At 41.3% G+C, this 17852-nt stretch overlaps 1 protein-coding gene across 1 annotated transcript in view; it reads left to right on the plus strand.

Moving 5' to 3' along the window:
- Positions 1 to 6447: 6447 nt before the first annotated feature.
- slc4a3 (solute carrier family 4 member 3) overlaps positions 6448 to 17852 on the plus strand; it is an 89906-nt gene continuing 78501 nt past the window's right edge. The window contains exon 1 of the mRNA XM_028590966.1: positions 6448 to 6628. Within this exon, the coding sequence (XP_028446767.1) occupies positions 6575 to 6628 (54 nt within the window). The 5' untranslated portion in view covers positions 6448 to 6574. The remainder of the gene's footprint in view (positions 6629 to 17852) is intronic.

Consider the following 17852-nt stretch of genomic DNA (forward strand, 5'->3'; position numbering starts at 1 on the left):
ATATTTTGAGCCTTTTTACTGGTATTAAAGTGTCCCTGTGCCCCATATACTAGCGTTGTAAGCTAATCAGCGGTCCGCCCTTGCATGTTCCAAGCTACAAACACATTTGATTAGCATGAAAACATGTCCCAGAGAACGACAGAGTGGGTACACATCTGTTGTTAACCCCTAGGTTCGTTTTGCACCGGAATTGTCCTTTAAGTTCCCTGTTATAGACTAACAGTATTATAAAAAGCAATATTAAAAATATCCAGTTTATTCCCATTAATTCCCGTTAATTCCCATATATTCCCGTTAATTCCCATGGAAAATTCACGGAATTTTGCAAGCCTATGCGCGACACACACCAGCTGCGGAAAAAATAACCACACTTCACATCAAACTGCTCCGTTTTAATTTGGTACTAGTCATTTTGCTGCTTTGTGGGTGCCAATTTAAAGTTCACCCTCCTCTTTCTCTACTTCACACTTTCCCTCCGTCTCTGTTTCTCTCAGTTTCTTTCTGTCCACATCACCTGGCAGGCTTCTGATATAATGTGATACAGCAGAACTATGACTGCAGTCATTTCTGTTCAATTTAATTGAGTAAGACAAGATGTAGCCTAAGTTAACTTGAAAAAAGAGAAATGTTCCTCTGGATATTCATGTAAAAAGGTTAATTATAGAGCATTGGTAATTGATACAATCATATAAATGGCTTAAAGAAACTATTGTTCAATGGCAGTAATGGCATTATTGTGAGAGGTACCCGGGTTAAAATTGATTATCTTATTTTCCCTAGAATGGGTATTTAATTTATTTTTTACCAATGATTCACCTAAACATTTTCTATTTATACGGTACCTATTTTAGGGGTTCTGTCCTGCTGAGTCACCCTCATCATCTTTATTGTAGCCCTGTCACTCACCAGAGGTTTTGTTTTCCTTTTTTTCATGTCTGTTGGCATTCCTCAGCTGCCCCCGCCCCCCTCACCCCCCTCTCAACACTATCAATGTCTGTCAATTCTGTTTGTCAGCGTCCCCTTCACACATTCAAAGGATGAGCCACGCAGAGCGCTCTGATTACACAGCTGGTATGAAGGGGGCGGGACTTGTGATATGACTGTTGCAGGGAGTTAGCTGGTGGTGGTAGTCCGGAGCTGGGTCAGCTTTAGCCAAGGTTACACACTCCACCGGTGGCCAATCAGGATGACACACTGGCCCGTCAGACACACTGGAAGGTAGGACGGAACATGTGCAGGCCCTGGGTTTATTAATAGGGCAAAGCAATATATCAATATTATATATCCATATCGATGTACGAGGCTAGATATAGTCTTACATATGGATATCGGGATATGACGTTGTAATGTGACAAAGTGTTGTCTTTTCCTGGTGTTAATGGCTACATTACAGTAAAGTGATGTCATTTTCTGAACGTACCACACTGTTCTGTTATTTGCCTTTACCCACTTAGTCATCATATCCAAATTACTGATGATTATTTTTCAAAAATCTCATTGTGCAGGGGGTATATTTCCCCATAGTAGGGCTGGGCAATATATTGATATAGATAGATAAGACATACTTTATTGTCCCCAAAAGGAAATTTGTTTTGGATGTCTGTTCCGCAGCTTTACAAAGACAACACAAAATACAGAAAATAAGCATCTCTCAACACATATTCTCATGCAACATATATCGATATCGATATATGAGACTAGATATCGTCTTAGATTTTGGATATCGTAATATCTTGATATGACAGTGTTGTGTTTTCCTGGTTTTAAAGGCTGCATTATAGTAAAATGATGTCATTACCACACTGTTGTAGCTGTTTTGTCCACTTAGTTATTATATCCACATTACTGATGATTAATAATCAAAAATCTCATTGTGTAAATATTGGGTGAAAGCACCAACAGTCAACCCTACAATATCGTCGCAATATCGATGTTGAGGTATTTGGTCAAAAATATCGATATATTTGATTTTCTCCATATCGCCCAACCTTTCGCCATAGCATATTTAAATAGCACAAATACCACTGTAGTTACTGAAAAGGTGTGAGGTGGTGGGAGTTGCTCAGAATGGATTCATCCATGGATGTGCAGGATTTGGTACATGTGCAGGCTGTTTATTGAGCTGTTGTTCTTGGAGATGCAGCACAGTGTAATAATGACACATTGTGCACAAGAATTGCCCCAAGTACACTTCTGCATCTCCTACTTTTAATTTGTGCAGCGCCTTGTGCGTAATGTGAGCTATATGAGCCAGCTGTAAACGTCTCAGAGGGAGCAAATGATTCAGCTAAATAAGAGGGAGACAGATGCAGAGCCTCTTATTGTGGGAAAACAGCAGCTCCAAACAGAGTGGGTCACTTGGGACTTATCAGCCATATTCCATCAATTCCTACGACTTCTTTATATACACAGTATCTAATATTCATAATGCATGCTTGATAGGGCTGCACGAAATGAGGAAAATATGCGATAACATTGCTGAATATCGCAATAGCGATATTACTTGCGATACACAGATATTAAAGTGTACTCAGTTCTGCATTTCTGCTGATTTCAGTATTCTGCTAAAGTACAACAAATTGCTTGTTGAATTAAAAACAAACAAAAGGAAGTAATTTCCAACATTCTTTTATTGAACAAATTGAACATAAAATGCACCACTAAATAAAGAACAGTAGTTACATTTTAAAGTTCCGTTTTCTACAGATATTTTCTTTAAACTAACTCAAAACATTTCTGAGTGTCCGAGGCTTTTGCCATGTGTTTATTGCGCAAGTTGATATTGCGATGATGAATCAAAATAAAGAATGGATTTGATTGTGCAGCCCTTAATGCTTCATTCAGTCTAATAGTGTATGCTTTTTTTTTTTTTTTTGTGTCATCGTCACATGCACTGTTCTAACTTTATAATCAGGGATCACAGAAGCACCACATTCTGCTATGCCCTATTCCAAAATTCTGGAGACAGACTAAGTGGCAATGATAAATGACCATGGTCTGGCCTGCCCTCTCACACACTGCCCAGAATAATAGCAGACCAACAATCCTTGGCATGTTTACATGGATGAGAGGCACCTGTTTTCCTCCCCGTGAAAACCAAAATAATCAGCAGTGTCTATTTAGGCATCCCCGGGATAATTAAGCGGGCCCCAAGGTGCCTTCTCCAGTTTGTTTATGCCCGTGTGTGCTACCGTGGCTTTCTAATTAGACTGATAACTGAGGATTAAGATAAGTTAAGTGATGCCTGGATATGTTACTGAAAATACAAGACATGGACTTTGATGAGAGAAAGGTTCATTTTATCATCATGTCGCCACCGGTAACAATTTACAATCAATCTGAAGTTAAAAGTTGCTAATTGCTAGGGCTGTGCAATTAATCGAAATTTCAATTGCGATTACGAATGGGATGAAATGTGTCAAGTCTTGAGTTTGAAAACAGAGAAGGTTTCAAGGGTGTTTATTGCAACAACAAAAAACTACCATAATGACCGAATATAATATGACCCTGATTATAAGACGACCTCTTCTTTTTCAAAACAAATTTTTGGAAAAAGACTTTTTGAAAGCCAAATCTCATTTTAATAAAGAAGTCTGTATGAAAAAGAGCGCAGAAATTCTCTCTGCAGTCTGAGGGCAAGCGCTGGGCGAGACTTGTCCTCAGCCACAAACACGGCCCGTTACAGTGCATCATTCGCCTGCACTACAAGCCGAGGCTGGCTTTAAACTCAATGGCGGGTATTTTTAACTCTCTGGTGATTTCCAGAGATCTCTTTCAGTCACACACCCTCCGGTCAAGCTCACGGAAGTGGCCAGTTTTGGGACCGCAGCATGTTTTTCTTTGGCTGTTGGCATTCGGCGACGGTCTTTTTGGGCTCGCCACCTCCGTATATTACATTATGTGATGCCATATTTATTGGCTACTTGGCAGTTTTCTGAGAACTATGCTGCGCATATCACCATCATCTCACCGTTAATCAAAACTTCTTTGCTAACTTGGTCTACTTTTGAGCCGCTTTGTTCGGGATCGCTCACCATGTCTCTGCATCTTTCAGGCTTTCTCGCTCTGTTGGGAGTTTGGATTGACGGATCTGGTCATGAGAGTACATGAGGTACATTCTGTTTACCGCTATTGGGCACCACCTGTTGTTGTGGATGTTTAAAAGTCTAGAAAAGTTTCAGATATCTTCATAGAGGGGAAAAAACCCTGTCTTACAGTTGGGTCAATACGGTAAAAGTCATTGATAAACTGGCTGGAGGCAGGTGGTGGCAGTTGAGTGCTGGCTGGCGTGGCAGATGCAGAAAGTTGTTTGTCCTGAAGAATCACTCGAGAGCCAGAGATCACTGGAACACTGGAGACTGTTCACATGGAAAAACTGAGATTAGAGGACTCAAAGAATACCACTGAACTAGGTAGTAAACTTGCCCTCGGTCGGTTTGGTTTGGTTTGGTTTCACACCTGGAAAAATCCAAGTGTACCAAAATGCGTCACTACAAATCAGGCAAGAACATCCAGCCCAATTAGTCGGATATGTCTGGGGTCAGGAGCAAGAAAGTAAATACAGGAAGAAGGTCCTGACTCCTCCTTCGCTCTGCTCTGCCGGCGTCGTTCTCCAATTTTAGCGGCAGCTGGTTTGACCACGGAGATACGAGTGACTGAGGGCAAGCTTGACCGCACTCTATTTCTGTGATAGAAACACTGCGAGCTGCTACAGTTTGCTACTCTGCTGCATCGCAGATTGCTGAACGCACCTGACTACAGGAGACATTAGCTCAGACTTGCGGAGTACATATTAGTTGGTGCGGTTCGAGTATGGATCACGTCCTCACCACAAGCAAACCGCTCCAGAGTTTGATTGAAAGCGTACCGAGACCACTTCTTCAAGCAGGTCTCGGTATGCTTGTTTGGTCCGCTTTTGGTGCGCACCCGAGTTCGATTGCTGCATTCTCACCTGCCCAAACGAACCGCACCAGCGGGGCAAACAAGCTCTAGTTTGATTCAAACAAACTAAAGGCTGTGGGTGTGAAAACGCCCTATATCGATGGCATTTCATTTCAGGGATTGTTCCGGTGCCGCCGGAAATTACGCAAGATGTCCCTCTTTTTCGTCCGCATGTCTGTCACCTTCACTTTCTTTGTGTTGGAATTTTAACCTCCGGTGGATTTCTGAGGACTATGGTTAACTGCTCCTCAGATCTCTGCAGGATAAATCCAGACAGCTAGCTAGACTATCTGTCCAATCTGAGTTTTCTGTTACACAACTAAAAAAACTTTTGAACGTACATATGTTTCACCAAAACAAGTTCCTTCCCGAGGCTATTTTGCAGCGGCACCATGGCTCCATCCGGCGTTTACCACCACTCAAGACAATTGTGATTGGTTTAAAGAAATGCCAATAAACCTGAGCATGTTTTCTTCCATCCCGGAATGTTGTGTGGACTAGCCAGACCCTCCTTTGCAGCGCTGTGGAAGAAGGTCTGGCTGCGTCTCTTAACCCTTATTTGATAGCTCCTCAACGGCTTGGTCCTCAGCTGAACCGGAAGTTGTTCTGTCCCTCCTCGGTGAAGGCCGTCTCAAAGCCCCAAGGAGTGAGCATCGAGGAGGGAGGGGGGAGAAGAGAAAAAAAATCAAACAAAATCAAACACCACCATGACAGAAAGGTCCTATATTCTTAGATGATCTCCTGTTAAAAGTGACAATCTTCACAGTGTAATAATGAGGCACCAAAAAAAGTCTTATTCATATCAGTGCATAGTATTCTCCTTTACTCCACTGAGACACCAGAGGTAGAAAGTATCAAATCTGCAGAGGTGACATGGGTGTGACCACCCCATCCTTGCTTTGAGACCAGAAAGAGGCTGTGTAGCATGTCAACGCCCTCTCTGTCGCCATGGCAGCTTATAAAAACACCACAGGGAACATGTGGCTCATAAGAGATAATACATCTAAAATAAAAAAACACAAATGCCATCACATGGGTGTGGAGCAGCAATGAAATGCCATGCTATACAGCATGTATAGCATGGCATTTCGCTAACGTTAGACCGAGCGGCAGTGGGTAGTTTTCTACTAATATTATTATATTGTAACAGTTGATATCACGATGTCAATAAAAAAAAACATATATTGTGCAGCCCTAGCTTGGTTACTGTCCAAGAGTTGCCCATATATTGCTCGTATCAGACTTGTAACGTTGTCACTCCTGTCCACTCTCCTGCAGGTTATGCCACCCGAAAGACTTCCTGGATCCCCAGCCGTGAAAGAGAAGGGCTGATCCCCGTCCTCCCCCAGGTTCCTGCGGCTTTGCACCCCAACTTTCCCTACTTCCCTCTCCTGCTTATTCCCTTCTCCCAACCGCACTAAACCCCACCCGACTCCTACACCCACACCCGACCGTGCCCCTCCCCCGGTCATCCTTTACCTCACGGACTGTTGGTCCAGTCACATCCCTCTCCGTAGCGTTTCCATACCCAGGCTCTCTGTTAAGTCTTACTCCAGCCACTAGCCGTCTCTTCTGCAGCCCCCTGCCCTCGTCATAGAGCTAATCTCCCCCAACTGGCTGCACGCCAGGCCCCATGGCTACAGGAGGTCATGCCCCAGAGATAGATGTGTTGATCAACCTACAACAGGTAAATATTACTTTAAAGAGTGTTTTCTTTTTTTCCCATCTTTTAGTGTGTTATATAGTTTTTTGTGTGTGTAATATATGTATAAAGTACAAAAAAGCTCAGGCAGATGGGCAGTATGAGAAACATATTTTGTTTTTTCATCATATCAAAGCATGCAAACCTATTCTAGTAGACCCCAAGAGTACAAATATGATCAGGGCTCGACATTAAGGCTTGTCCGCTTGTCCGGGACAAGTGGATTTTTTGTAGGGCAAGTGGAAGAGAAATGTACTTGCCCCACTGGACAAGTTAAAACTCAAATAAAATGGACCTATAACGTTAGACCCCACAGCAGTGGGTAAGCGGACCGCTAACGTTAGACCGAGCGGCAGTGGGTCAGTGGTCCTCTAATGTTAGACCCAGCAGCAGTGGGTCAGTGGTCCTCTAATGTTAGACCCAGCGGCAGTGGGTCAGTGGGTTAGACCCAGTAGCAGTGGGTCAGCGGACCGCTAATGTTAGACCCAGCGGCAGTGGGTCAGTGGTCCTCTAACGTTAGACCCAGCAGCAGTGGGTCAGCGGACCGCTAACGTTAGACCCAGCAGCAGTGGGTCAGCGGACCGCTAACGTTAGACCCAGCGGCAGTGGGTCAGTGGTCCTCTAACGTTAGACCGAGCGGCAGTGGGTCAGTGGGTCAGGTCAGCGGACCCTCGTTAACCCAGCGGCAGTGGGTCACCCAGCACCCAGCAGCAGTGGGTCCTATAACGGACCCAGCAGTGGGTCAACTAACGTTAGACCCAGCAGTGGGTCCGAGACCCAGCAGCAGTGGGTCAGTGGTCCTCGTTAGACCCAGCAGCAGTGGGTCAGTGGTCCTCCGAACGCGCCCAGCGGCAGTGGGTCAGCGGACCGCTAACGTTAGACCCAGCAGCAGTGGGTCAGACCCAACGGCCCAGTGGGTCAGTGGTCCTCTCGTTAGACCCAGCGGCAGTTCAGAACGTTAGACCCAGCAGCAGTGGGTCAGCGGACCGTGGGTCAGACGGACCACTAGCTAGCTGTTCAGCTCATTCTCTAGCGTGTCAGACCCAGCAGCAGTGATGAATGAAGCATGAAGTTAATTTGACTCATTTAGCTTGCTGGCTCTCCATGCCTCATAGAAAACAAGTTAATAAAGCTGTCACTCGTGGCTCCACTGCTCGTTTATCCGTCAGTTATACTAAAACATTACGTTATATTACATGTCATGTAGCTGACACTTTTATCCAAAGCGACTTACAATTGCTATATATGTCAGAAGTTGCACACCTCTGGAGCAACTAGGGGTTGCAAGTGCCTTGCTCAGGGTTGATGTATTACAGTGGGAATTGAACCCGGGTCTCCCACACCAAAGACATGTGTCATAACCACTGTACCTCACCACCCACCTCAGCTAGGTGCACAACCTCAGCTCCGAGACTTTCCGGATTAAATATTAGGTAATAATCAAGTGTAAAGTAGCTACACCTTTTAAAGGATCCCTTGGTAAATCAGTCTCTGATGGGTAGAAAGTGAAATTGTAGAAAGAAAAAAAACAAAACACAGACATTTATTGGCAAAATCCATTGTTATGTCTACGAAATTATTTTAGTTATAGTATAAGTTCAAGTCACCACCGCACACCGGCGTGAAACGTATAACTTTGTATTCTGGAGTCTGGAGATCCTCTTTTCTTGTTGAAGGGGAAATCTATTGTTGGGACACGTTTGTTTCTACTGTTTCAACTGAATTTTATTAATGTTGATAGTGTTTGGATGCTTTCAACAGTTAGTTTGAATTCTGCATTAGCAAAACACAAAATTATAAAATGATAAATCTTTACCTGGACAAGTGACTTTTGTGCATGGATAAGTGAAACGTAAATGAAGCCCTGTATGATGCTGAAAAGTAGTATAATAGGGTCTCTTTAAGGTATTTCTTAAATTGAAAGTGGTATTTGACAGACACTGGACTACTCCAGTGGTAACTCAGTTTACATGGACAGTACATGCAAATAACCTGTGGAGAAAACCATCTGGAAGGGCTTTGAAACTCAACTTGCCATTCAAAAGACCCTTTTACAGTATTTATCCAGTTCTGTTCAAGGAGGGTTGTTTCTGCTAGCCACCCACAACGTTATCGCTTCCTGATTTCCCAAATTACGGAGCCGCCCGAGGCCCAAATCACTAAGAGCGTGCATGCGTTAATCCTGCATCAAAAAATTAGTGCCGTTAAAAAAGGATTGTGCGTTAACTTGTTTTTATCCCGTTCATTTTGACAGCCCTCGTTAAAATGTACTTTTTTCTCAGAAACCATACCACCATATGAATTAGGCTTCTGCTCATGTGAAACATTTCTTAAACTTGAACTGTTATAAGCTAAGTATAGCAAACCACAAGCTCCTCTTTTGTTTAACCCAGAGCAAGTCCATTCTGAGCTGGAGAGATTCTGTTGCCTTTTGGCCAGCAGCCCTCTCAAAGGTTAACTATCCAGTACCGGGCTTTGAGTGGCATAAACTTGTGATAAAGCCAACAGCTTTCAGTTTGATGTGAATTGCCCTAATTAGGCCGAGAGCTCTCACAAGTAACTACGAGATTAGGAACAGTGACAGAGTCCCTGTGGCAAGTAAGGTAAGAATACACTAAATGGGAGAATTTCTTTGTTTGCTTGTGGTTTTCTTTTAAATTCACAAAAATCAATGAGCATGTGCATATTCAAAGGAATAGTTTGACATTCTGGGCTAATTTGCTTTCTTGCCAAGAGTTTGATGAGAAGATCCATTCCAGTCATGCCTGTAAAATAAAGATTTAGAGCCAAGAGGCAATAAGCATAGCTTAGCAAAAAGACCGAAAACAGGGGACACAGCTAGCTCTCTCCAAAGTTCATATTTTTGTATTTTCTAAAATGTCAGACTATGCCTTAAACAGAAACTCAAGAACAAAAGAAGAATACAGTTATGCTGTCTTGGCTATATCAGTTAACACACATACATTTGTGAAACTGGATTCATACAGCAAGCATTTTGTGGTAGCCTATTTAAAACCACTGAATGCAAATATATATATATATATATATATACAGTACAGGCCAAAAGTTTGGACACACCTTCTCATTCAATGCGTTTCCTTTTTATTTTCATGACTATTTACATTGTAGATTCTCACTGAAGGCATCAAAACTATGAATGAACACATATGGAATTATGTACTTAAAAAAAGTGTGAAACTGAAAACATGTCTTATATTTTAGATTCCTCAAAGTAGCCACCCTTTGCTCTGATTACTGCTTTGCACGCTCTTGGCATTCTCTTGATGAGCTTCAAGAGTTAGTCACTTGAAATAAGTCTTGAAGGAGTTCCCAGAGATGTTTAGCACTTGTTGGCCCTTTTGCCTTCACTCTGCGGTCCAGCTCACCCCAAACCATCTCGATTGAGTTCAGGTCCGGTGACTGTGGAGGCCAGGTCATCTGGCGCAGCACTCCATCACTCTCCTTCTTGGTCAAATAGCCCTTACACAGCCTGGAGGTGTGTTTGGGGTAGGGCTGGACGATTTTGGCTAAAATCATAATCACAATTAATTGAACAAGTTACCTTGATTACAATTATTATTTATTATTATTATTATAAATTATTATTATTTTTTCTAATGAAAGAGTGCATATAATCCTATCTTTGTGATTCTAAAATAAGGAAACAACACACAGATAGCAGGGATCCAGACTAACTTTTTTCACTAGGAGCACAGTGGCCCCCTACTGAAAATTTTAGGGGCGCAACCAGAAAATTTAGGGGCACACACCGTAAATCAACATGCTAACCAAATATTCAAATTTCTACTAATTTCCACTGTATTACTAATAAATACTTTGATAATAGATGCAGAAATTACAATGTGCTGTTTCAAATTCAATGTCACTTTTGAAGATGCAACATAGAAGGCACCATTGTTGTCATGACAGTAAACAAAATATTAAAAAAATATACCAACTCTAGTCTACAATTACAATGAATTCACCTTAAAATTAAACATGCATTGTTTAGGCTACTACCCTTAGGGTTGGGTACCTTTCGCATCTGAACCAATATTGGTACAGATACCTGAAATTATAACGGTAAATTTTTTCGGTACTTTCCCTCTGTAATTACAAAACAATTATTTCAGTTGTAAAAATAATTCCAAACCTATTTATCCTATGTACTTAGAACATTATGTTATTTTATTAGAATATGTTACACTCTAAAGAAATTAAACAAAAATAAAAATAAAACCCCTCTCTCTCTCCTCCCAAACCCATCCCTACAACCTATTAAATTGAATAATTATTAATTTTTTACTCACTGTAACTTTTTTAGCCTGTTGTATTTTCATCATGACTGGTTTTCAATTGCTCTTTAATGTTTCATGTAAAGCACTTTGAGTTGCCTTGTTGCTGAAAGCTGCTGTAGAAATAAAGTTGCCTTGCCTTACAGCCTCAGCCTGTCAGTCAGTCCCCAGGGCACAGTTGCACACTGTTGAGCCTGCTGCTTTTCTCAGAGGAAGTGTAACGTCAACAGCACCGTGACTGTTTTTAATATCATATAGCAACAAAACGCTGTCTGCGTGAAGTTTTTAAAAACTGTAACCATACTTGAAACCACTTTATCGGCATCACTCACTGTGACTTCAACAAAACGACGTAGTTTGCGCCGATCGCAACTCTGCGCGTGTGTGTGTCGGAGCACCGCTCTCTGTCAATTTTCAGAGAGGACAGATAAGCTTGCGCTTACGCGCTCAGGTACCTACGTTTCAACATTTAACGTGTAAAAAAAAAAGGGGGCAATTTTATTGGTCGCACATGTGCGACTGGATGTAAAATTCAGTCGCACACTCTCAAATTTTGGTCGGAAAATGCGACCATTTGGTCGCAGTCTGGAGCCCTGGATAGCAATTAATGCTTATTTATTAAATATTTCAAACAACAGAACTAAAATCTACAACAGTAGATTTTACAATGAAATAAAAATGTCTCATAAAAAAGTAATTTAAGTTTTAATGTAAAAAAAAAAAAAAGTTTCCTAAAAATGTAGAACAAAGAAGTTTTAAAAATAGTTATTTTTGTAAACAAAATTATGGTAAATATTGCAATGCCATCTTAAAAGTAAAATATAATTTCTCTCTTGTAAACAAAATAAATTATTGTAAATAAAATAAATTATTGTAAATATTGCCAAAATATAACTTGTATCCTTTGTAAACCTTTTGATCTTCCTCTCAGGGATATTGTCCTGTCACTCTCTATGCATAAGCGTTTACTCCAGGTTCTTACTAAGAAACACTAGCATGTTTACTAGGGCTGCAACTAACAATTATGTTAATAATCGATTAATCAGTCGATTATTTTTTCGATTAATCGATGAATCGGATAAAAAAACAAAAAAGCATTAATTTACATCAACTCAATACATACTTACATACATACTTGTTGTTTTAGTTAATAGTTGTGTAAAGGTAAGTAACCCAAATAGCAGATACAGACAAGACAGACAGACAGACACACACACACACTTATTCATTAAATTACCATCATTATAAGTGCAAGTTAGTATATTGCAAGTAATATATTTGTCAACAATAACTGATATGGGACAAAGCACAGAATATATACATGACAACAGATGGAAAAATTAATGGGCCAAAAAATGCGAGTGAATAAAACCGTGTCGTTAGTCTTGCAAAGTATACCACCCCTGCTTTATTACTGTTATTAACGAGCTAACGCTAGCTTGTCATGCTAGTCAGCTGGATAACGAGTAAACAGCAGCACCAGAAGAGCTACTGGAGGGACGGTACGTTCCTCACTCAACGGAACAGAAGTAAGATTGTGTAGTGACTTTACCCTTTATAAATGTCAATGACTTTACCCTGCTGTTGAACTCCCTTCCTCCTCCTCAAGGACTCCAACATGTTTACGTTTTAGGTGCTGACTCATCACCGTGGTGCGCCCGTGCCATGCCGTGTCGCTTTTGCTTATCTTGCAATTAACACGTTTTTGATTTATTTAGTGTGAAATGCTCCCACACCTTGGATGACTTGGGTCATACTGATTTCTCTGCCTCCGGCGAGTGTTTCAGAACAACGTTACGGGTCTCTCCGGTCACTCTCCGTATTTCCTCTACCCCCGCTCTGCTCTTTTTTCTTTTCTTTCGCTCCGCGCTGCTCCTCTCTAACCTGACTCCGCCAGATGGATTGCTTCGCATTTGCTCGGCATATCCATCTGGGAACTTTCCGTTGGAGAACTTTTGGGAAGGGGCGGAAATACTGGTTAGCTGATTGGATGAACCATCTGTCTATCACCTATGTTGGTGATAGACGGGCCAAATCAACCAATCAGATCCACAAAGCGTATGAAAATACAACCACAAGCCCGCCCCTGCTGCTGAAGGCAAAGCATAGCTCGTTAGCTCAGCGTTTGTGTAACGAGTTAGTTTGTGTAACAAATTTAGGAATAAAAGGCACCATTTCAGGTTCCAGGTCCATATTCCAAAAGAAGGATCCAAGAGAAAAAAGCATTAGCGAGCGGCTAACAGAATTAGGGCTACCGCTGTCTGAAAATACTGGTTAGCTGATTGGATAAACCATCTGTCTATCACCACCTAACCCACCTCAAAACCAACACTGATTGGCCCGGTCGTTTGGCTAACGGCTCCAAATTTTCTCTATCTCAAGATGCCAGACTGATCTGCGAGTGGAAAACTGGAGCTCGCCAGATCAGGACGGTCTCACAAGGCTAGCTCCTCTCTGCGCTCAACTCAATTTTTTTTTATCTCCGCGAATAGGTGGCATAATAGTTGCGTGACACAACTAATCGATAATTAAATTTGTTGCCAACTTTTTTAGTAATCAAATGTTATCGATTTTATCGATTCGTTGTTGCAGCCCTAATGTTTACCTTTTCAAAGTGCTTAACAGACTCAAGTCCAGCAGCTACTTTTTTACGATATGTTTGGTACATGTTGGGCAGCGCAGTTTGGGAAAAATAGTGTCGCGATGGCACAGTGTGTCTTCTGTCGAGTGTTTTAACGAGTTGTTTAAACCCACTGTGCTCCACCGTAGCTATGGGAGCCATGTCCTTCGCGATGTAGTAACTAATGGCGTCAGTTATTTCTCTCCATTTTCTTGAATCCTTTTCATATTGTGTAGCATTTGTAAATGCGTGTGTTATCGACACTTGCTTTGTGGAGGCATTTGTTGCTGGGCGATTGTCAGCCTCTCTTTTTTTGAGCCATGCACTGTTCCTATTCGGTAATGTGATTGCACTCCAGGTGTTGAAATAGATTGCTGGTATTACCTTTGGTCGCTATAACAGTTTTTCTGCAGAGTTTGCATTTGGCTTGAGTGTGTTCGGTGTCGTCTTTATTGAAACCAAAATGTGTCCAACGACGGACACTGCGTGTTTTTTTGGTACAAGCGGCTCTGGCTCCTGTTGCTGAGTTTACTCGGTGTTTGAGTTCTCCTCCATGTTGCTTCAATGTCGCAGACTCGACAGGGTGGAGTCCCGTGACTACACACACAGAGACCGTAATATGTTTTAAGGGGAAAGTACTACTAACACACAGTGGGCGGCCACGGAAATATTAATAGGATTAAAAGACCAAAATAACCGACTTGGTAAAATGACATCGGTTATAGGCTCTGAATTTCGTTTTCGATTATTTTTCGATTAATCATCCAGCCCTAGTTTGGGGTTATTGTCCTGATGAAAAATAAATGATGGTCCAACTAAACGCAAACCGGATGGGATGGCATGTCGCTGCAGGATGCTGTGGTAGCCATGCTGGTTCAGTATGCCTTCAATTTTGAATAAATCCCCAACAGTGTCACCAGCAAAGCACCCCCACACCATCACACCTCCTCCTCTATGCTTCAGGCATGTAGAATCCATCCGTTCACCTTTTCTGCGTCGCACAAAGACACGGCGGTTGGAAGCAAAGATCTCAAATTTGGACTCATCAGACCAAAGCACAGATTTGGTCTAATGTCCATTCCTTGTGTTTCTTGGCCCAAACAAATCTCTTCTGCTTGTTGCCTCTCCTTAAGCCTGGTTCAGACGGCAGGATAATTAGTGTGGTGTCCCCCCAGGGACAAACGAGTACGCAGCCTGTGTAAAATAAATAAAGTCGATGGGCATAACTACATCCACAACTGCAGTCCACCAGAGTACATGGAAACGAATATATGAACGTTTATTTCAACGGTAATTAATCTGTGTAATACATAACGACATTTCTATGAGAAAAAACCAATCACCTCCATATCAGTATAGTATAGTCCATGCTTGTGTTGTCTTCTTTGACCATCGCCTTTACGTTTTTTTTCGGTTAAAAACAAAGTACAAACTATCGCCACTGCATCCTCTTCGTCCGCAATGATTGTTTACTCTGAAGTCACGTTTGATCTCGAGGGATTTTGCGAGATTTCCCGTCTGACCTGGGAATGCTCGGGAGTCAAATCGGTTCGTGTGTGATGTGTTGATTTTGCCGTGTGCTGCGCACCACACACTGTACGACCAAAACTGTTAGACCCGTGATTTCTCATCACCGTGTGTGGGGTCTCTCAGGATTGGAAAATCGGCCGACACTTTTAAAATTGTCCCGTGTGAAGCAGGCTTTAGCAGTGGTTTCCTAGCAGCTACTTGACCATGAAGGCCTGATTCGCGCAGTCTCCTCTTAACAGTTGTTCTAGAGATGTGTCTGCTGCTAGAACTCTGTGTGGCATTCATCTGATCTCTACCTGAGCTGCTGTTAACTTGCGATTTCTGAGGCTGGTGACTTAGATGAACTTATCCTCAGCAGCAGAGGTGACTCTTGGTCTTCCTTTCCTGGGGCGGTCCTCATGTGAGCCAGTTTTGTTGTAGCGCTTGATGGTTTTTGCGACTGCACTTGGGGACACATTAAAAGTTTTCGCAATTTTCCGGACTGTCTGACCTTCATTTGTTAAAGTAATGATGGCCACTCGTTTCTCTTTACTTAGCTGATTGGTTCTTGTCATAATATGAATTCTAACAGTTGTCCAATAGGCCTGTCGGCTGTGTATCAACCTGACTTCTTTACAACACAACTGATGGTCCCAACCCCATTAATAAGGGAAAAAATTCCACTAATTAACCCTGACAAGGCACACCTGTGAAGTGAAAACCATTTCAGGTGACTACCTCATGAAGCTCATTGAGAGAACACCAAGGGTTTGCAGCGCTATCAAAAAAGCAAAGGGTGGCTACTTTGGGTATATCTAAAATATAAGACATGTTTTCAGTTATTTAACACTTTTTTGTTAAGTACATAATTCCACATGTGTTCATTCATAGTTTTGATGCCTTCAATGAGAACCTAGAATGTAAATAGTCATGAAAATAAAGGAAACGCATTGAATGAGAAGGTTTTGAAACTTTTGGCCTGTACTGTATATATATATATATATATATATATATATATATACATATACACATATACATACAGTGCTGCTCATAAGTATTCATACCCATGCTAAAGTTGACTAAAAAAAAGAATAAAATAATCATCTTTTGGAAATTGATCTTAATGCCTTAATTAAAAAAAAAAAGGAAAAATCCGACCTTTTAAGGACACCAATTTGTTTTGTGAATGAATAATGTATTGTATATAAATAAATGTTCTTCCTTAAAATACAGGGGCCATAATTATACACACCCCTATGTTAAATTCCCATAGAGGAAGGCCAATTTTTATTTTTAAAGGCCAGTTATTTTATGGATCCAGGATACTATGCATCCTGATAAAGTTCCCTTGGCCTTTGGAATTAAAATAGCCCCACATCATCACATACCCTTCACCATATCTCAAGATTGGCATGGGTTTATTTCATTTAGCCTAATAGCTAACTGAGATAAGATCCATATCAATGCAAATCAAACCAGCTATTAGGCTAACTGAAATAAAGCCATGCCAATCTCTAGGTATGGTGAAGGGTATGTGATGATGTGGGGCTATTTTAATTCCAAAGGCCAAGGGAACTTTATCAGGATGCATAGTATCCTGGATCCATGAAATAACTGGCCTTTAAAAATAAAAATTGGCCTTCCTCTATGGGAATTTAACATAGGGGTATGTATAATTATGGCCCCTGTATTTTAAGGAAGAATATTTATTTATTTACAATACATTATTCATTCACAAAAAAATTTGGTGTCCTTTAAAAGGTCGAATTTTTCCTCATTTTTTTTAATTAAGGAATTAAGATCAATTTCCAAAAGATTATTTTTTTATTCCTCTTTTTAGTCAACTTTAGCATGGGTATGAATACTTATGAGCAGCACTGTGTATATATGATTTGTCCTTTTCAGCTGGCAGTTCTGGTTTGCATTATGGGATAGAGAAGTCAGGAAAGTGAAGGCGGGTTAATAATTCATTTTGGAAAGTGACTGAAGTCTTAAGGATGGAAAAAATGAATATGCAAATGCAGACTGCTGAGAAGTGAAGAGTCTGACTTTGCTACTCCGTCAAAAAATATCTGAGGAGAGAAATGTGGACAATGTGTGTGTAGCCGATGCCGACCTTACTATGTCAGCTGGTACAATGGAGTCTCAGTGAGCCTGTGAAAGAGTCCTTTATAGCTAGAGTAGGTGGCCTTTTTAGTAGACATCAATGCTGGCAGTGTGGCTGGATGCTTGAGACTGAGAAGTGGAATTAGAAGAAAAGACTTAGAAAGATCGGTTGACAGATTGCTACGAGAAAATGCTTTGCGTCTGTTATTTCTTAGCTGCGAAATTTCTCAAACACTAATTTCACATTTTCACACCAATCAGCTGCCAAATAGCTTGTGTATTATAGGCCACTGTGCAATGCCAGAAATGATATGCTTAAACAGAATTTGTTGGATGTGGCGTTTCCTGTTTTCCTAATTGAGTATTTTCCCAGCTTGATCTGATATTTCTAAAAGAAGCATTTGGCTGTAGCTGTTCTCTAACCCTGAGGCCAGTGCTGCCCTTTGAAACAGTTTGTGTATCATGAATGTCAAACAAAGGGACTGTTTGACTTCGTTCAGATGCCAACTTTTGATATGCCTGATGTTTTAACATTAGTTTTCCCAGATATTGCTATACCAATATGTTCACACATGCTAGTAACGAGCTGCAATGTAAAGTTAATAGACAATTGCGCACCTTCATTTTACATCCACTAAAAGCGCTTGTTTTGCCACTGACATGCTCAGATTATTTTTGA

The sequence above is a fragment of the Perca flavescens genome, chromosome 11, assembly GCF_004354835.1.
Source record: "Perca flavescens isolate YP-PL-M2 chromosome 11, PFLA_1.0, whole genome shotgun sequence".
Classification (NCBI taxonomy): Eukaryota; Metazoa; Chordata; class Actinopteri; order Perciformes; family Percidae; genus Perca; species Perca flavescens.